This window comes from Bubalus bubalis, chromosome 2 (genome assembly GCF_019923935.1).
Source record: "Bubalus bubalis isolate 160015118507 breed Murrah chromosome 2, NDDB_SH_1, whole genome shotgun sequence".
Taxonomy (NCBI): domain Eukaryota; kingdom Metazoa; phylum Chordata; class Mammalia; order Artiodactyla; family Bovidae; genus Bubalus; species Bubalus bubalis.
The window spans coordinates 176498612-176518255 of NC_059158.1; the positions used below are offsets into that span (position 1 = coordinate 176498612).

The 19644-nt window shown below is 55.9% G+C and overlaps 2 protein-coding genes across 15 annotated transcripts in view; one reads left to right on the forward strand and one right to left on the reverse strand.

Annotated features, from left to right (window-relative positions):
* Nucleotides 1-5634: 5634 nt before the first annotated feature.
* On the forward strand, nucleotides 5635-10379 carry TMEM200B (transmembrane protein 200B). Of its 4 annotated transcripts, XM_025278598.3 has the most exons (3): nucleotides 5635-5980; nucleotides 7352-7450; nucleotides 7967-10379. In XM_025278598.3, the coding sequence occupies exon 3, from the start codon at nucleotides 7987-7989 to the stop codon at nucleotides 8908-8910; it is 924 nt and encodes a 307-aa protein (XP_025134383.1). In that variant the 5' UTR covers nucleotides 5635-5980; nucleotides 7352-7450; nucleotides 7967-7986; the 3' UTR covers nucleotides 8911-10379. The 4 variants fall into 4 exon arrangements, with proteins under 4 accessions (XP_025134383.1, XP_006049554.1, XP_006049553.2 ...); XM_006049492.4 differs by lacking the exon at nucleotides 7352-7450; XM_006049491.4 differs by lacking the exon at nucleotides 5635-5980 and having other exon boundaries at nucleotides 7225-7450.
* Nucleotides 9982-19644, reverse strand: part of EPB41 (erythrocyte membrane protein band 4.1) — a 182134-nt gene continuing 172471 nt past the window's right edge. For all 11 annotated transcript variants that reach the window (XM_044938039.2, XM_044938036.2, XM_025278582.3 and 8 more), the window contains 4 exons: nucleotides 17534-17635; nucleotides 16331-16411; nucleotides 13452-13556; nucleotides 9982-12803 (listed from right to left, as the gene is read on the reverse strand). In XM_044938039.2, the coding sequence (XP_044793974.2) occupies nucleotides 13458-13556; nucleotides 16331-16411; nucleotides 17534-17635 (282 nt within the window). In that variant the 3' untranslated portion in view covers nucleotides 9982-12803; nucleotides 13452-13457. The remainder of the gene's footprint in view (nucleotides 12804-13451; nucleotides 13557-16330; nucleotides 16412-17533; nucleotides 17636-19644) is intronic.

The window sequence follows — 19644 nt, forward strand, 5'->3', positions numbered from 1 at the left end:
AAGCGGTGCTCCCTTTGTATGTCCATCTTCCCTGCAGATCGGCCTCCTTAAGGGCAGGGCCCGCTTCGGGTGGGCACCAGGTGCTGAGCCCTCTTGTGCCTGTCCCACTTCATTCTCTTGGAGTGGGGGATTATGTTTATATCACAACACCATTTTACAGAGAGTGAAAAGGAAGGCTCGGGAATACAGAATGGCCTCCCCTGGGTCACACAGCCTGTTAAGTGGCTGAGCCATAGTTTCAGCCTCAGTCTCAGATGACTAGGTCTGGGCCCTAATCTAAATCACTTCCTTCTCTACCTTCCTTCACTCCTGTCTCTGAAAAAGGAGGCGGGGAGGGTCCCAGGGCAGGGGTGAAGCAAGGGAACTGGGAGGGATCTGGGTGGGCGGAGGCCAAAGCAGCTGGCTTCAAAGACAGAACCATACGGCCTGGGAGGTGGGGACTGCTGCTTCCAGACACTTTTCCCCATGGCTTCCTGGGGCTTCCTCTCCTTCTGCAGGTGGTAAGTTTCCCTGCCTGCTCCTGGGTCAGCCCCGGCTCCGTATCACGCAACTCCTCTCCCGTGTTCTCGGAGAAACAATTCAGGTTCCACACCGACAGTCTGTAAAGTCCTTCCCCAGGTACACAGGGATCCAGCCTCTCCTCTGTTTTCAGACCTCCAAGGGCTCACAGTGCCAGGGGGTTGAGCCCCAGATGTTGAGTCTCCTGTTTGAAGTGCTCTGTAATCTGGCCCTGACCCCCTTTCATGCCATCCTCTGCTACCCTCTAGCACGTGACTCCCACCCATGCCTCCAGATTGCCTGCCTGCTCACCTGGAATGTCTCCCCGCTCTGCAGCTGGAAAAATACTCTGACCCTGAAATCCAGCGGGGGGACTCCTCCTCCATGAAGTCTTCCCTGCTGCCTGCCCCAGACATGGGGTCAAGCTGCTGCTTCCTCAACTTTTGGTGGCTGGTCTTTTTACCACCCCCACACGAAGCATCTGGATGAGGCCCAGGGCTGATGTCTCTCTGGCCCCCAACAGTCAGCCCAGAGGAGGTGGCTAAGGAGACACAATCGCTAGCCTCAGCTTCACATTTTATTGGTGTAAGAACCAGCTAAAGGCCAGAAAAACTCTAGCATGGGGCTCCATCCTCATCGTAGCCCTTTGGGGTTGTTCCAGCCATTGTCCCCACTTTGCAGAGGAGGGAAGAGAGGCAGAAAGCAGGGGAGCTGATTGGGCCGCAGTCACGGGACTAGTGGCAAGCTGCGTAACATCGTGGTTAAATCTGGTCCCCAGCTGTGCCACCCACCGGCTGTGTGACCGCAGGCAAGCCTGGACCTCACTGTCCCTGTCTCTGTACGTGTGACAAGGGGTGACGACGATGCCTCACTCTCACAGCTGCCTGGCACACTTAGGGAGGTTAACAGGTATGAAGGGCCCGGCAGCAGGGAGCTCTGCGCGGTGGTGGTATTCCTGCTGTTGTCTCTCTGTCTAGGGGCTCAGGTAGGGGGCTGGCTTCATCCTGTCCCCCCGGGGCAGGGATCTTAGCTCCCTGCCCTTCCAGTGTCACATCGGCTCTTCTCTGGACTGCGGAGGGCAGCGGAGATGGGGAGCTGGTTCTGCCTGTGGCACCGAGACACCTGGTGAGAAGCCTAGCTTGCCAAGCTCAGAGCTTCCCTGGGTGGGAGGAGACGGCTTTGGGGTCCATATCCCAGAGCCCTCTAAGGCCTTGAGCCCCAGTGGGACCTGTGACTCTGGGGCTTGAAGCCCAGCTCGCTATTTACCAGCCGGGTCACCCTGGTCGAGGCCCCACCCCTCTGGGGCTGTTGGTGTCCATCCTTGTAACAGGGGGCCTCGGGACTGGGCTTCTGGACTCTACTTACCCATCAGTTCTCTCTGAATGGGCACCCCAGCCCTTTCCTCCCTGGGAAGGTCACGTTACACAGGCAGGGGCTGTGACCTGGCTGAGGGCACCCAGCAAATGACTGAGCAGCATAATCACACCGGGGGCTCAGAGCCAGGCTTCCACTCTGAACCAGGGTTCTGGATTCTTAGTTGAGCCTGTGGTTCCGTTGCAGGTTGAGGGGAAGGGGAGCCCACTGGCACAGGGCTGTGAAGGTTTTAGAAACCTCTGGGGCTCGGGCAAGAAATCCAGGGCAGACTAGCCCCAGGCAGATGCACTGTTCTAAAAATGATGATGAGAGAAGATGGATTCCCAGGTCCTGCGGATGTGTGGCCCCAGGGTGGGGCTGGGACATGCAGGCGTCACTAGTCGCTTCCTCCCCATGGTGGCTTCTGGAAAGCACCTGGAGCCTCAGTTAGGCAGGGACCTCAGGGTCACCGTGTCTGTTTCTCTGCCTTCACAAAGAAGGCTCAGGGTAGCACGCTGACCTCTGTGGTCCCTAGGGGACAGCTCACCCAGGCCCCTCCTGGTTCAGAAGTGGAGGGGTCCAGGCCATACAAGGCCAAGGCACAATTTGAGATCAGTGTCCCAATATTGAGACACTGACTGTCTACACACCTGCACACCCACAGGGCTAAACCATCAATGGACTTCCCTCTGTGGAGGGTCGGGGGGCACCAGTCAGTCTGACTGCGTGTCTGTGGGCAGGTCTCTTTGCTCCTCTGAGCCTCATCTGTAAAGTGGGCATAATATTGACCTCCCTGAGCCCTCAAGAGAATTGAAAAGGGTTGTGTCCAAGAAGAGGGGCCCTTTTCTCCCCAGCCACCCCAAATGACCAGAGAAAGTTTCTCTGACCCACAAACTCTGTCTTTGGGGTCTGAAGCCCACAGGCAAAGGGGGAGCGGCTGTTCAGTGGATGTCCGCTTTGTGCCAGGGGCTGAGCATGTGGACTCTAACCTTCGAAACACTGGGAGTATTACTCCCCTCTTTTTTGCAGATGGGGAAACAGAGAGTTTTGTTTTGTTTTGTTTTCTTACCTCCTGTTGCCTGAAATGGGCCCCAGGGGTAGAAATTAGGAGGGGGCCCAGTGGCGGGGGAGATGGGCCAGTTGAGGGCCAGTGGTGGGCAGGCACTGAGCTGGGCACAGGGGTGAGCAAGAAAAGCTGAGTCCTGCCCCTCAGAGCTCATGGCCACAGGGGACACAGACAGGACATAGACTCAGTTCCCAAACACTGATTTCAATTCATCTACGTGCAGTGCTGCTGCGGGGAGTCTTGTGTGTGTGTGGTTAGGTGGTGGGGGTGGGGGGGAAGGTAACAGAAGGGTAGAGGACAGGCTGGGCTGGGCTGGGGGCCCAGGGGAAGCCCTGCGAAGGTCTGAAGGATGAGTAGGAGGCAAGGGGACAACCAGGGGCGTGCAAGCTCCCAACAGGGGGCAAGGCACGTGCCAGAACGCAGGGGATTTGGGGATAGAAACAAGCTCAGCTACCCAGGAGGCACGAGTGAGAGGGGCAGGGCTGGTTTGTGGAAGGAAGAGGGATCTAAACTCAACTCCAATACTCTTGCCTGGAAAATCCCATGGACAGAGGAGCCTGGAGGGCTACAGTCCATACGGTTGCAAAGAGTCGGACACGACCGAAGCAACTTAGCACACGGTACACAAACTACACTTGGAAAAAAACTGGGGAGCCCCCTGAGGGCTTGAAGCAGGGAGTGAGTGAGGAGTTCTGATTCACCCACCTCTGAGACCTGGGTTCATCTGATCGTGAGTAGAAAGATGCTTGGTGCCCACCTGCGGAAGAGCAAGGCCTGGCCTGCAGCAGGACAGGGGCACTGGGGCACTGATTCAAGATCCCTGGACCAGGGTCCACAGGGGCTTGATGGATTAGACAGAACCGGGAGAGGAAGGTGCCCAGATGACCCTGAAGTATCTGGCCTTAGGCTGGGTGATGGGTCCACTCACAAAGTGAGAAGAAGGGAAAGAGCAGGAACCGACTGCTCCCCGTGGGTCCAGGCAGATGGCTGGCTGCTGGAAGCGGGGATCCTCCTGGGGCCCAGGATGGAAGAAGCCCCAACACTGGGGAGGGCAGAGTCCTGAGGAGGGCAGAAGGCGGGAGGAACAGGTGGTAAACGGCGGGGCAGAGGGGGCAGCGGGACGAGGCCCGGGAGACCCCGGGTTGGCCTCTGGAGTTGGTGACCCAGTGAGCCGAGAGGGGCAACGGGGTCGGGTGGGGCTTGGGGAAACGCTGAGAGGGCGGAGGTGGGGTCCGTATGTGAGGAGCGGACCGAGGGCGAGAGGAAAGGTCCTCCAGCGGAGCAAGAAGCGGGAGGAGGCAGGAAGGAGGCTGCGGCCCCAGTGGAGCGCCGGCCACGGCCCAGACGCGAGCTCGGGCCGCAGCAGCGTCGCGGCCCACGCGGGCGGCAGGAAGGCGGTCTCGGACCCGCAGGGATGTGGCTCCGGGGGCCGAGGATAGACCTTGCCCACTTGCGGCCTCCTCGGGGACCCGGGCCTCCGCGCGGTCGGCCTACGGGGGAGGCCCCGCCCCCGGCGGTGGCCTCGGTCTCTCCCGAGGATGCTTGGTCGCCGGTGGCGGGGCGAGGCGGCTTCCGGGGCGCCTACGCCACCCCTGGTCTTCTCGGCCGAGCCAGAGGACCGGAGCCTGGGTTCGAGGCCCAGTTGTGCAGTGTGGCTCCGGGACCCGGCAGCGGGCTTGGGGGGGGGGGCCGAGTTTCCCCTCCTGGCCCCCCGGCGCACAGCCGGGTCTCATTACCGCCCATCCCCCTTCACGAGCGCCCCGAGGGCCGGGGGGTCTCGGCGACCGGGGGAGGGGCGGGTTATAATCAATCCCAGGCCGGAAATTCCTCCCGAGGGGCCCTAGCTGGGCTGCGGGAGTGGGGTGGGGGTGGGGGGGGCGGCCGGCGCGGAGGCTGGCAATCTGCCCGCACCTCCCCGCCCCCTCCTCCTCCGAGTCCGCCCCCCGCATCATGGAAACTGGGCCGCCGGCCGACCCCCTGGCTCCGCGCCACATTCTTGCCTCTGGGGGCGGGCGGGACACGAAGGCCTGGCAGCCCCCTTTGGGCCGGTCCGCGGGGGGCGCCGCGGATTTCCGAACCCGCCTCCTCATTTGAGACCAGCACCGCCTCCCCACTCCCGCTAGGCAGCATCTTCTTCGGGGAGGCTAGGGAGGCCGGCGACGCTCCATCCGATTCCCTCGGCTCTGAGAATCCGGTTCTTCTCTATTTACCTCCCCGCCAACGTGATTGGAGCAGGGCATGGCCACCCACTTCAGTATTCCTGCCTAGAGAATCCCAAGGATAGAGGAGCCTGGCGGGCTAGAGTCCAGGGGGGTTCCAAAGAGTCAGACACTACTTAGCAACTAAACAGCAAAGTGATTCCTCTTCCGAGCGCTCGGGGGCGTACCCCGGGCTGTGCCCCTCTAGTGTGCCCCGCCCTTAACGCCGGATTTTCACCCCTCGGCATCTTGTGATGCAGAGACCATCACGCCCATTTTACAGGTGAAGACTGAGGTTCAGATGCAGGAAGGTTCAGATAGTAAGGTCGGGCGGAGCGGGAACTCTGGCCGCCTCCTCGGGAAGCTCCCCGGACGGCGCTTGGCACCTGTGGGCTCTCAGTTGCCCGAGGGTCCTCTCCGGGGCGCCTGGAAGGGACGGACTGTGCGAGGCGGGGGAGGACGTGCGGCTCGCCCTGGGTCTGTTCGCTCCGGCTGCGGGGCGAGGCAGGGGTCTCAGTCTTCCCACGTGGGGAGGGCACCCTCCCAGGCCTTCTGAAAGACGTCAGCCGGGGACTTGGGGCCCTCGGATCCTCCGAGTCACCGGGCGCGCACACAGCGCTTACCTTCGAGCCTCGGCCTTGAGACTCGCTGCCTCCTTCCAGCCGTGGGGCCGGGCCGGACACTGGCTGGACACCGGCCGAACTGGCCCCGGGGCTCCCGGTGGGCGGGGCGGGGGCGGGGCCGGACCGGGGCGGGACTGGGCCAGGGGGCGGGGCCGGGCACCAAGAGTCCACGGAGACCGCGGCAGGGCTGGAGCCCAGGCGTGCGGACTCGGACCCAGACCCACTCCGGCGCTGAGCGCCAGGTGAGCGAAACTAGGGGCCTGGTGAGGCTCGCCTCTCCACTTTCCCCAACTTTTGTTTGGTCGCTACCTCCAGAAAGGCCCTGGGGGTTGGGGGGGAGCGGGAGCGGGGTTCCCTTTTTTCCCGCGGCAGGAGTGTGGACGCGCGTGGAGGCGGAACCCCGGAGTGTTAGGAATCCGGCCCCCGGCAACTTCCTGCGACCAGGGGTCTTCGGACTGTGGCTCCAAGTTGCTGCCTCTCCCGGGGTCCCCAGCGTCGACTCACGCCCTCCAAAATCTCAGTGTCTCTGAGCTTGTCCCCATCCCTCTCTCTGCAGGCCTCCGTTTCCTTCCCTACCCGCCGGGACCCGAGGGTGGCTCGAGAGTTGGGACGGGGGCGCCAGCTCTGGGCTGGGGCTGGGGTGGTCATTTCTCCAGTTTGGGGCTGGGGAAAGAGCTCCATACTCAGAGACCAGGCGGGGAACGGGCCTCCCCTCCTCCCAGGACGCTCCCAGGGCTGTGCCGAGAAGTGCCCGGGGTTGGGTCCTGTGTGGACGCCCCCCCCCGTCCTGCGTGGCGTGCGCTGCGTGACCCCAGCAGACCCGTCCACTTCTCCGGGCCGCAGTTTCCCTCTGTGAACCCCAAGCCTTGGACGCGGAAGACGCCGGGCTCCGTGCTAGGGCCTGGGCCTTCAGCGCTTCTGTCGGAGGCAGGGATGGGATGTCCTGCTTTGAGCTTTGGGGTGCGGATGGGGAGAGAGAAGGGTAACAAGACCTCCTTCCTGGGGCCTCGGCTACGGGTTCCAGCGATGCAGCTGTTGGGAAACCAGACTGGGGCAGTCAGGACGCACTACTGGACAGCGAGGTCCTAACCCTCCTCTCCTGCGGGGCCCGGAGCTCCTGGGCCGGGGCACCGTTTCCTCCCACACCCTGTCTTTCGTGGGGGCTACATCACACGTATCCCGGCTACTCCCGCCCGGCCTGGATTCAGTCCCTCAGGCCGCAGGCCGGGTCGCACCAGCAGCTGGGAAGGGCTTACGCCTGGCGGCCCAGACCCTGGGGTGCAAGGGCGGTGCTGCTCTAGCTGGGACGCGGGCCACTAAGGCCTCGGGCTGAGGAGGCCGGAAAGGAGGCCAGGCGGCGGGAAAGGGGGATGATTCATCCGGAGGAGCCCGAATTGGAAACGCTGCAACCTGGGGGCCAGGAGAGGAGCTCACCGGCAAGGCCCGGAGCCTGGCACCCATGGCCCCCTGCCTCCTGCCCGGACCGTAGATGGGCGGCTGGAGGAGGGGAAGGGGGCTCTTCGCGGAGTTTCAAGAAATCCTGCGCAAAGTCTGCCGCTGGTTTTGGTCTGAGCGGTCTTCTCAGAGTCTAGCTCAAGTCTGTCTTGCTGCAGCTTCAGTGCTGACTGAGGAGGTCTGGAAGGAGGGGGCGGGCAGGAAGAGGCTGGAGTCCGTGACAACCCCCACCACCACCACCACCTTCCTCCGCTGCGGTACGTGTAGCGCAGAAGGGGGAAGGGGGGCCCGCGAGCGACCCCGGCGGCCCCGGGCGGCCAAGTGCCCCCTCCCTCCTTTACTATATGGTGCAGCCACGTGCGGGGGTGAGCTCGATCGCGGGCGGGACTTACCCTGCAGACGCCGCTGCCGGGGGCCCCACACCTCCCTGAGCCAGGGACCCGCAAGCTGGCCAAGAGGGCGCCGGCGGCCGGAGCCCCGCAGCCGAGGATGCGCCAAGGAGCAGCCCGCGCCCCCCTCCCTCGTCTCCGCCCGCGGGTCCGGCCAACTCCGGCTTCTGCCGCGCGTCCCTGGCTCGGAGCTCCGCTGCGGAAAACCCGAGCGGGGGCGGCTCCCCGCCTCGCAGCCCGGGAAAATCCGGGGGTGGCCGCCAAGGATCTCCAAGCGTGCTGGGCGAGGCGGCCCCCTCTTCCCTCCCAGACTGGGGCCCTCGACCTGGCGCTCCGACCGTAGGCCCGTCGGTTCAGTCCTTGCCTCCCCACTTCTCTCCGCAGAGCGCCCAGACGGCGGCGAGATGACGGCCGGGAGCCCTGGAGACTGCGGGGAGGTGCGGAGGAGCCCCGAGGGCCGCGTCTCGCGCCTGGGCCGCCGCCTGGGCCGCCGGCGGCGCGCGCGCTCCCCTCCTGAGCCCCTGCGGGTGCGGGCGCGGCTGCGGCTGCGCTCGCCGTCGGGGGCGTTCGCGGCGCTGGGGGCGCTTGTGGTCCTGGTGGGCATGGGCATCGCGGTGGCCGGCTACTGGCCGCACCGCGCCGGAGTCCCGGGACCCCGGGCTGCGAACTCCAGCGCGCCTCCCCTGAGCGAGCTGCGGCGCGAGGGTCGCGGCGCCGGCCGAGCTCACGGCCCGCACGAGCGGCTGAGACTCCTTGGGCCGGTGGTCATGGGCGTAGGCCTGTTCGTGTTCATCTGCGCCAACACGCTGCTCTACGAGAACCGCGACCTGGAGACGCGACGGCTTCGCCAGGGGGTGCTGCGGGCTCAGGCGCTGCGGCCCCCGGACGGCCCAGGGTGGGACTGCGCGCTCCTCCCCAGCCCCGGCCCCAGGACTCCCCGAGCCGTAGGCTGCGTGGAACCAGAAAGCTGGGACCTGTCCCCGCGTAGGGGTACCTCACCCGTCCCGTCAGTGCGGAGTCTGCGTTCAGAGCCAGCTAATCCTCGCTTGGGGTTACCTGCCCTGCTTAACAGCTACCCGCTGAAGGGCTCAGGACTGCATCCACCTTGGGGTCCGCGGCCCCAGGCCGGCCATGTGATCATCACCGTGCAGCCCTCTGGCTCCTGCATCGAACATTCCAAGTCATTGGATCTGGGCCTCGGAGACCTCCTGCTGGGGGCCCCAGCGGCTCGGGACTGCGCTCACCGAAGCTGGCCACGGCTGGACCGCCTCAGTCTGGGGGGTTATGCCAAGTTGGGAGCAGGAGGGGACTTGGGGGCCCGGGTCTGAGGAGGAGGGGCACAGCCTGCTGTGAGGCTGCAGCGTGGACCGTGGTACAGCCCTAGGAGTCCTGATGTCTAGTAGAGGTTTCAGTCACATCCCAGCGGGGGAGGGGGATGGATGCTCCAGCCCCAACAGCTGCCAAGGCCTCCTGACTTACATGTCGGCAAAGAAATGCCAACTGCACAAGGGTTCAAAAAGCTAGAGAGGTTGTGTTTTAATGTGGACTCTGGAGACCAGCAGGACTCAGCCTCAGGAATTCCTTCAGCCTCCAAAAGTGGCCTTAGCCCTGGACAGATATCTGAGGGGGCTGGAGGCCCAGGGGATGCATCTGGTGGGTGTCTTGGCACACCCCAAGTGATGGGTGAGGGTCCTCAGACCTGGAAGGTAGGTTGTGGTGTTACAGGCTGGGACAGGCGCCCTCCAAGGTGGCACTGGTGCTGGGGTTTGGGCCTCTGGGAAGATGGGCAATGCCGTAGAGTTGAGACCTTCCACTGCCATCTGGGACTGAGCCTTTAACTCCCACCACCTAAACCTCTTTCGCCCTCAGCCATGCTGGGTACATCCGGTAAGGGCTCTACTACTGCCGATGTCTCTGTACTAGGCTCTGGCCCCTCCCCAAACAGGTCTGAGAAGCCCCCTTCTCTCCTTTGTCGTGTGGCCCATGCCGTGAAATCTTTCTCCGGGTGGCAAAAAGCATTTGCCAGTTCTCAGAAATTCTTTTATATGTTAAAGCACCCTTTTGGTCAGTGTGGATAGCCTTAGAAAATGGCTTGGATTGGGGTCTCCCTGACCCATGTTTTTCCTAAGTTGCCAGTAGGGGAAGAGAACTTTAAAAGTTGATCAATCTTCACACAGTCAGGTTGTTTGTTTTTTTTTTTTTTGAGTTTATTGAAAAATGCAATACAAGAGGAAGCAAGACCAAACTAAACAGTAGTATCTAAACACTACCACCACTTCTCTTACTACAAAAGGCCCAGATGGCAGACCTAAATATTGCCTATTTAATCTAAGGTTGTTGTAATTTGATTCGGCTGCCATAGTCTCCTATTTTGTCGAGAAATGAAAACAACTACTTGATATGATTCATAATTTTTTTTTTTTTAATTTACAAAGCTCCTTCATTTTTGTCACCAAAATAAAACATTTGAGAGAGATTTGTAAAACCAGCCAGCCCAGGGACTGAGATACTGGGCAGGTATTTCCCATGAGCATTCCTTGGTGTTGGTCAGGCCGTAGCTCTGGCTCCATTTCCAAAGGTGGACTGTTGCCTCGCCACCCTTAGCTGCCCTGAAGAACACATGGCGGGGACTGGGGGCGGGCAAAGATTCCCTGACAGGTCCCTGCAGCCAGGCTCTGTGGGGCCTCAGCTGATAAATTCAGGTCCTGCTTTGTGGGTGGGTGGGTGACAGAGACCTCACGTGGCTTGGAGGAAATCTTTCTTTCTCAAGTGGAATAAAAATCAAATTGCAGCGAGAGTTGGTACTGTGGTGTGTCTGAGTCACTTTAGGAAAATGGCTGCTAAGTTGTTGACCCTGGAAATGAACTCTTCTCCCCTCTTCGCCATTTCCACCTGGACAGTCTGTTTTTCTTCTCACGCACGCACGCACACAATTGCAATAAGGAAAAAAAAAAAAATTCAAACAACTGCCAAACGCCAAGTTCGGTAACCAGAGAGGGAGGAAGATGAAAGAGGCTTGGGAGGATACCCCTCGCATTGGCTTGTCCATATCATGGCTTCACAGTGCTGGCAGGGCATTGGAGATCTTCTGATCCAGTTTATAGTCAGGGAAGCAAGGAGAAGTGAAGTGAGCTGGTAACAGACCAAGGGGAAGTTCAGGCCCCCAATGTGTGGTCCAGAGCTGTGAAAGCAGCCACTCTGAGCGGGTATCACGGGATACAGGGGCATCAGATTCCTGACGCACGTGCCCTGCCCTCTTCCTTTGCCCATCTCCATTCCACAGGTGTCAGCTCTGGGCTCCTGCAGCTCTTCCAAGCAGCAGAGCCGGCCACTGGCAAGCAAGCTTATCTGGCACATCTGCTTGATGTGAGCTGGATTCCCAACCTCGCCACCGCTCTGGGCCACAAAGCCCTTGGCTTGGGCACCGCCCAGAAAGCCCCGTCGCTCCAGACCTACGCTCCCAGGCTGTCAGTCTGTTCCTGAGACAGGGTGCTCTCCTTCCCCCACGGCCAGTGACACATCCTACCTGAGCTCCTCCCTGTCCCTGCCCAGAGAGAGAGCTACCTGTGGGTTAGTAACAGTCTCAAGGAAGGACTCAGAGAAAAACGCACACACGTGAGATAAGTTCAAACCAACTGTGTCTGTTGAGACAAAGTTCAGCCAGTGGACTCCAGGCATGTGCTGCTGGGTCCCACTGCGGGGAGCAGAGGCTTGTAGCCGCCTCTGCTCACCGCCCCGGATCCCCCAGCAATGGCTGGGTGTGACCCACTGTCCACCTCAGGGAGCTGACCTTCTGTCTTAGACTTAGGATTCTAAGACCGTGTAGGCAGATCTGTCTACTGGAAGATTAGAGAAGGCCTACTGAATAAAAATGCCCCCCACCCCCAAATCTTTACCAGGAATAGTGGAATTGGGGACATCAGTTACTCATTTTCAAAAACAAACAAAAAGAAACCTTAAACCCATCACAAAAATCAAGCCACGAAACCGGACAGACCTCAGATGGCAAGTGGGGATGAGCGGAGCTGGTGTTTGTGCCCCTTTGTCAAGGGGGGTTTTGTGGGGAGGGAGGCCCGTGAAAGCCATCCCCCTGCTCCAGAAAGGATAATCTGCAAGCAGGTGCCACTGGTGAGGAGTAAGGTCATGGACCACAGTCGCCTGCTGGGTTACACTCCCTGTCACCCGAGGATTAGAGAGAGAGGCCCAGGGGTGGTCTCCTGGAAATACATCCGAGCAGATCTGGCTGAGTGAGGCAAACCCCAGCACACCCTCATGTCAAGTGCACATTCCCAGAACTAGAAAACCTTAAAAAAAAATCTCGTCAGCTTGCTTTGTCCACATCACCAGTAAAAATGTGCCATCGGTGCTTCTGGCCCAAAGTGCCTATTTCCCCGTGAGTTTTGGTCTCCTGAGATGGGAGGTGGCGGGGGGAGCTCTTAGCTGAGCCACTGCTTCTGATGAGGTAAGAGGGGAGGGAGGGCAGGAAGGTGAAGGCCACGGATACAGTCAAACATTCACAGTATCAGATATGTCTGAAGCAACGTCTTATGTCTTTGATCTAAAGAGGCTCCAAAGAGAAAGAGTTGGGGGAGAGGAAGGGAAACAGCGCTGCATTCTGAGCAGAGTCTCCACCTCCGCAAAGGGATAGGGGGCACTTGCCTAGGGCCTGCGCCTTAGGGCAGCCGCCCTGCCTGACATTCTGGTAAAGGGACATCATTGGCTCTGAGGAAGGGCTGGTTTATGAAGTTTCTGCAGTCGCCTACAGAGTATAGACCAGGGGAGGATCGGGGAGGCCCCGTTAAGCTGGCTTTGTCCCCCCAGCACAGCTGACAGTGTCATTGGAGGATTTCCAGAATGCTATGGACCCTGTCAGTGTAAGTGGGGAGAGGCTGGTCTGAAGGGGTTCCAAACCACCCCATTTAAAAAAAAAAAAAAAAGAAAAAAGCTCTTTAAAAACAGTCCATAGAGTGAAAAGTTGCACAATTTCTGGTATCACAATATAGAAAAAGGTATTCAAAAGGATCAGTGATGTCTAGAAGACTTTCTTGGTATAAACTCCAAATAGAAAAAGAAATTGATTTTCTGGTGGTTTAGAATCAATCATCTTAAAAGTCTGAAGTCTAACTATTGCTGGTTAGCTTCTTTATCATTCCGCTGGTTTTTCTCTGGGATGGCAGATGGGCTGGGGGTCAGGGGTTGGGGGGAGAGAGTGGGAGAGTTCCTAGAGGGAAGAAAGAAGCAAAGTTTTAAAATCTTGCAAAGGAGACCTCCCTGTCCCCCTGCCAAGTTCTTGAGGCCACAGGTGACAATCAGGGCCTGAGTGGGTTTTACAGGGCCCCGTCCTACCTGGTGACTGATGGCTTCTTCAAATTATTTGTAAACTACTTTTAGGCATGGATTTATCTTGGAATCCTGGCTCCCCAAAAGTCAGCTACCCTGCTTCCAACTCTCTAGTCTGGCCCCAGGGCTTCAGCCATCTCTCTCCTACCCCCCCAAAAAGCCTCATTTCCGGACAACTAGTCCTGGTTTTCATGGTTTTGTTCTCTTCCTCTGACCTCCCAGGTCTCGACTCAGAGAGCCCTGTGACAGCAGAGAACACAGCAGCAGGGAGAAAAGGAGGTGGGGAAGCAAGAGGGTGAGGGATGATTCAAGAGGTGGGTGGGGTTTACATCCACGTGTGGGGAATCTCTTCCAACCCATCACTGACGGGACTGCTGGGGCAGGAGGACACCTGGCTGCTTTAGTTGGGCACCAGGGACTTAACAACCACCCACACCCTCCTCCTCAGCCTTCCTCCGCCTTCAGTTGATCACGTGCTGATGTGGACCCCTCTGGAGGGATAGGTCTGCCCCCCAAGAACAGCCCCTACCTGAGCTTACTCCTCAGAGATTTCGGTTTCCTGGTGGACGACCACCTTGGTCACTGACATGTCTGGGTGCTGCTCCTTTGCCTCCTTGATGGCCTGTACCAGGACCTGAGGAAGACAGAAACGATGCCCATCAGACAGAAGGCAGGCTGGCTAGTGAAGAAGGAAAGGGTCACGGGATACCACTTCTCTGGCAAGTTCAACATTGCTGTCTGTAGAAGCAGGGCCGAGGGCGGGCTGAGCCACACTGATGACGGCTGAACCCATCCCGGGCTGCTTAGGGAGGGCTGGACACGGGGAAGGCTAAAAGCTGTCTTCAGGAAGTCAGGGGGACTTCAGAGGTGATAGGCTGGGTGGCTCTGGGAGAATTCACTCAAGACAGGGCATCTAAAGAACAAAGCAAAATCTGTGCTCAGCACAGGGTAACCCGGAGGCTCAGGACAGGAGAAGATAATGAAGCATGCTACAAGAAGGAAGAGATGTCTTTGGCTGAAGTAGAGAAAAGAAAGGAAGGGAGAGTGGGTGGGTGTGTGATATGCCATTACTTATTATTATTTCTTGATCTTCACAACTCAATGAATCAAGGTAGTATCCTTAATTCCATTTTATAGAACCAAGGTTCAATTGTTAAAATGCTTAATGTTTCAGACCTAGTAAGTAATACAAAGGGGATTTTCACTTACATCCATCAGACTTTCCCCTTTACCAGACTGGTTTTCAGTTTCAGCAGGAGGTGGAAGGGCATGATGACCCTGTTTTAGTATCTGGAGGAGTTTTGATCATTTTAGGAAAGCAAAAAGGAGCAGATGAAAAGTTAAAGGAGAGTAATGACACCACTGGGCTTCCCTGGAGGCTCAGCGGTAAAGAATCCGCCTGTGATGCAGAAGACACAAGAGACCAGGTTCAGTCCCTAAGTCAGTAAGATCCCCTGGAGGAGGCCATGGCAATCCACTCCAGTATTCTTGCCTGGAGAATCCCATGAACAGAGGAGCCTGGGCTACAGTCCACAGGGTCGCAGAGTCAGACATGACAGAAGTGACTGAGCACGCATGCACGCACAATGACACCGCTACTCCCCTCGGGCTGCAAGTCTCTGAGCCTCAAGCTCAGAGCACCCCAAGGTGGAAGAGCCCAATACAGCCTTTGGGGGATGGCGGCATGGGATTCTCAGAGACAGCCTGTGCCCCACCCCACTCCTCCATCAGAAAGGGCTCGAGCTAGATTTGACTGGCTGATTGTTGAATCTGGCTCTTAAGACTACCCCTAGGAGGGATGGTAAGAAGGGAAATCCCTCTTTTGGTCTCCTGACTCCATGAAAGCCATTCCTGGAACTGCTACCCCTACAGAGCCCTGCTCATCCCCCCTCATCCTGTTTGCTCAACCAAGGCCCCGCCCAAGCCCTCTCTCTGGTTCCTCCGGTCTACACCTGCTCTCTGTGACAGCCTGCATCTTCTTCAAGAGCCCCTTCCCCACCCAGAGCCCACCGCGTCTTGTTCCCTCCGCGTGTCCCCATGTCTCAGGGACTGGAGGACAATCAAGCACCGCTCTGAGCCATCAAGTTGTGCATGTCCCTGTGTCATGATAGCCTGAAAGAAACCTATGATTATTTTTGTTTTACAGATGGCAAAACTACAGAAGAGAAGTCAAATAACTCGCTCAAGGACATATAACCAGTAAGTTACAGAGTCAGGATTCAAGCCGGGTCTGTCTCACAGCAAAGCCAAAGCTCCTTCCCAGGCCGTCTAGCACAGACTAAGCACGTGGCAGGGGCTCAGAACACATCAGGCCGCGTGGGTGGATGCAGGCTGGTAATGCAGCACCATCCCCTGAGCTGGGGCAAACAGGCTGCCAGGGCTCCCACCTGGGCTTCTGCAGCCTCGCTGCTGGGACCCTCAGTCCAGTGTTCTTAGCTGTAAGTCTCAACCCTGCTACCAAGGGAACGGCCAGCACTGCAGCTCAGTTCGTTTTTTTTTTTTTAAGGCACTCAGCATATCAGCATAAAGGCCACAAAACTATGGCTCCGCGCGCCTGTCAATGATTCCAGAAGCATTTGCATGCAGTGTCTTCCACCCCCTCTTCTCTGCAGCTTTCCTGTTCTAACTTCAGCTCCCAGAGAATTGGGAACATTAATCCTGACCTTATTATTCGCTAATTGCTTCAAGCACACAATTAGCACCTAATTAACATAAAAGCATAGAATTTTAGCACTCACAAGGGCCCAGAAATGATCTAGATCAACCTACTCTCTTTTAGGAGACAAAACAACAACAACAACAAATCAGAGGTAAAGTGATTTGCCCAAGGTCACACAGCAAGTTCGTGACAGGTCTGGGAAGAAAGCAGGTTCCAAGTCTCCTGAGTCCCAGCCTCTCACACGCTGTCCCCGCTGGCTAGCCCCTCCCAGTACAGAGACCACAGGCTGGTCTGATCGCCTCTACTGCCTCCAGCACAGGTTACAGGATCTCCCCGAACAGCGGCAGTTTTTCCATTAGCTTGGAGTCCACCGCATGCCACATGATGTACATCTGTATCTCACTTAATTCTCACAACGTCCTTGAAGGAAGATCTAGCTTATAGATGAGGAAACAGAGGCTGAGGGTGTTAGAGCTAAAATCTGGTAAGAACTAGGATCTGAGCTCAAGTCTTTTTGAGTCTAGAGCCCATGTTCCTTTTATTCCACTTGGCTGCTTCCTCAATCTGCGTGCCCCCCACCCCCTACAGGTCCTGTGACCTGATTCCCTTTGTCCTCCTTAACTGAGGGCTGGAGAAGCTGGGGGGCTCTTTGGAGATAAAGCCGTTGTCTTGTGCAAGCCAACTCTGGTATCCATCAGTCAATCCACTGGGAAACCTTCCCACATTCAGAATCTCCTTGGCATCCCTACCTGATCGTGGTCAATATCCGCATCTCCTGTGATCACAATTCTCTTTTCAATCCGAGTCTCTGAAATCCCACCTTTTACAGTCTGCAACCAAAGAGAAAAGTTATCATGTAAGAAAGAAAGAAAGAAAGGAAGGGAGGAAAGAAGGAAGGGAGGAAGGAAGGAAGAAAAGAAAAACCCAAACAGCAAAACAAATAACATCAAGCAATCAGTCTGAAAACTATACTCCAAATTTTAATCTGCTGTGGGGTACTGCATAGAATAGCCTTCTCACACACTTGTTCACAATTTGGACTGGATCTGCTAAAATGAGCACACCTCTGTTCCTCTGTATTGCTAAAAATTCTTAATAAGCTAAACATAATTCTCTGAGTAAATAAAACAGGTGTTTCTTTTTGCTCTTTTCCTGTATATTTTGATTATTTTCAAGAGGAAAAAAATCAGAAGACTATAAACAAAAATGTCATGCAGCTTGAAACTAAGCTCTTTGTTTTAAAACAGTTTCCTATGACTAATGTCAAAAGATCCTCAAATAATGCCCCCTACTTGACATATGAGGAAATCAAGGTCTAGATACACGAAGTAACTGGCTTCCAGTCATCTGTGTGTTGATGTAGGAGTTCGGTCAGGAATCTAGATTTCTTACTTACAAGAAAATGCTTTTTCCTCTAGTGCCACTGCAAACATGGATTCTCTCTAATTTTCTGGGAGTAGTTCCAATTTTAGATACTTTGTCCCTCTTGTCCCCATAAACAACAGTCTAATGATTCCAATATTTCAGCATCTGAACTATAGTTCCCATGGCCTAGATCCTCGATGTGGCATAAAAATTCTTTGTGAGACCTTCTTTGTGAGACCCCCAAGTTCTGATTTTTGGCTTAGAAAATACGGTTGCTTAATAATCCCAACAAAACTTGCCTTTAAACTGACCTCCCCAGCCAGAGGACGCACTGACCAGGGAGAAAGAGGAATGTGTAAAGAGAAAAACAGGTGACTCTATGAGACCACTAAGGAGGTAGGGATGCTCAGGGTCTCCCTGGGTTTATTACTGGGGAAAGCACCAGGGCCTTTCCACCTGAACATGGGGAATAACTTGCCTCAGTAAGGATAAAGCTGAAAATCCTTGTATGGACTGGGGTTCTTGCAGAGAGGCAGCAAGCCTGGCACGCCACTCGATTTCATAAGGAATTTCTAGCTGTCTGTTACCTTGGTAATTTGAGTTGTGGTGGTGCTGCTGGTGGTCTCGGATGTGATGGTCTGAGCTGTCAGCAAAACTCCCGGGTCCAAGTCACTGTTGCTGTCATCCGTCTGCAGAAGGAGACACAACGCATCAGCATGCCTTCAGGAAGCCTTGGGGGCAGATGCTGCACATGCAGCTTTGCTCTGCAGCTGTGCATCCTAAAGCAAACCCCCAATTCCCTTCCAGTGATCTCTTACTTAATAAATAAAAATAATCTCCTGGGAACAAAGCTCCTTCCAAAAAAGCTGGACGACTCCAGTTTCCTCAGCATTGGGTCAGGGATAGGAGTGGATCAGAGACTGGAGGAGGCTGTGTAACCAGATTCAGAACCCGTGACAGTAACTATGCGTAAGTATAGAGCATGTGACAGCTCACACATGACTTCAAAACTCCAGCTTTTTTGATGCTTACGTGAGTCCCATCAATATGAGGAGAAAAGGCAGAAACTTAATAGCACTCCCAGGTAAGGTGTGTGTGTGCGCGTGCTTCAGTTGTGTCCAACTCTTTGCAACCCTATGGACTGTAGCCCGCCAGGCTCCTCTGTCCCTGGGATTCTCTAGGCAAGATTTGGAGTGGGTTGCCATGCCCTCCTCTAGGGGATCTTCCCGACCCAGGGATCTAACCCGCATCTCTTACATCTCCTGCACTGGCAGGCGGGTTTTTTTTGTTTTTGTTTTTGTTTTACCACTAGAGGTAAGACTCAGGCTCAGAGAAAGTGAATGGTTTGCCCAAGGACTCAAAACCAATCCTCTCTACAAATCTAGAGATCTTTACACACCACCCAAGGCAAGAAGGAAAGGTATAAACTCTTGGTTGCTAAAGCAAGGCTAGATTCTGAGTCATATGCCAGAACTTTCCAGAAAGAACCAGGAAAGGTCCCTGATGGGGTATAAGGAATCTCGGGCTATCTTCTTTGAAGATCAATATGAAAGACTGGAGCACGTGAGGTATGTTCTTTCAAGGCTAAGTAGGGGGAAATACATAGAATATCTCAATGACAATTATTGAGACCAAAACTATCATTGAAATGGGTCCTCCTCATTACAGGAGGGGTTTAAAAGTATTTAAAATGCTGGGCTACACAACTAGTCTACATAGAGAACAAGGGCTGGGGCTACTTCTTGTTTCTCTGGAGCTCACTCTTCTAGGACCAAGATAAATATATTATGATCAGGCTGAGAAACGACATTAGCAAAAAAGGAAGAGAAATGTTTGGCAGGAGCCAGACTCGGCCTGATGAACAGTTACCAGCAACCATTTGGGCCAGTAGCAGACTCAGAGCTGCTGACAAGCCCCGACCAAGATGAAAAGAAACGAGGGGAGGAGGATGGAGGCTACCTACAGCTACACGCTTTTCAGACAGGCGAGGCCGGAACTGCTGACTCAGCGGGGGATTTAGAGAACTGCAATTGTTTTCATGAAGTATCCTGCAGCAAGCAATGTGTTGGTTACTCTCTTTCTCTGCCTCTTTACAGAAGTCATTTGTATTATAAGTAGAGGCCTCCAACCCTTTTGAGTAAGGACCACATTTCATTGAGCCAAAAATTTGAGGCATTGAGGGGAGGGGCAGGAGGAGAGGAAGAGCATTAGGGAAGAGTCCCTGGCTGGGTTCCCTTCCAGGTAGTGAAGTGAAGTTGCTCAGTCGGTCCGACTCTTTGCAACCCCGTGGACTGTAGCCCACCAAGCTCCTCCGTCCATGGGATTCTCCAGGCAAGAATACTGGAGTGGGTTGCCATTTCCTTCTCCAGGGGATCTTCCCGACCCAGGGATCAAACACCGGTCTCCCGCATTGCAGGCAGACACTTTAACCTCTGAGCCACGGTGGCTCAGATGGGTAGGAATCTGGATAAAACAGAGGGAACTTGATGGTGTCACCTAAGTCTTTCACTCATGCCAGCCACCCTCATACCATATTATTGACTAGTTCACTAACACCTTCTTCAGCCTAGACCCACTGATCTACCTTAGATTCAGACTCAACTAATATTTATTGCACTCATGCTATATGCCAAGCATATAATGCAACTGTTACCTCAATCACACCCAATGATATCTGAAGTAGGTTCTAGTATTACAC

Excerpts from the sequence above, each read along its gene's own strand:
- TMEM200B (XM_044938042.2), top strand. The coding sequence starts at position 7,228 with ATGGGCGGCTGGAGGAGGGGAAGGGGGCTCTTCGCGGAGTTTCAAGAA.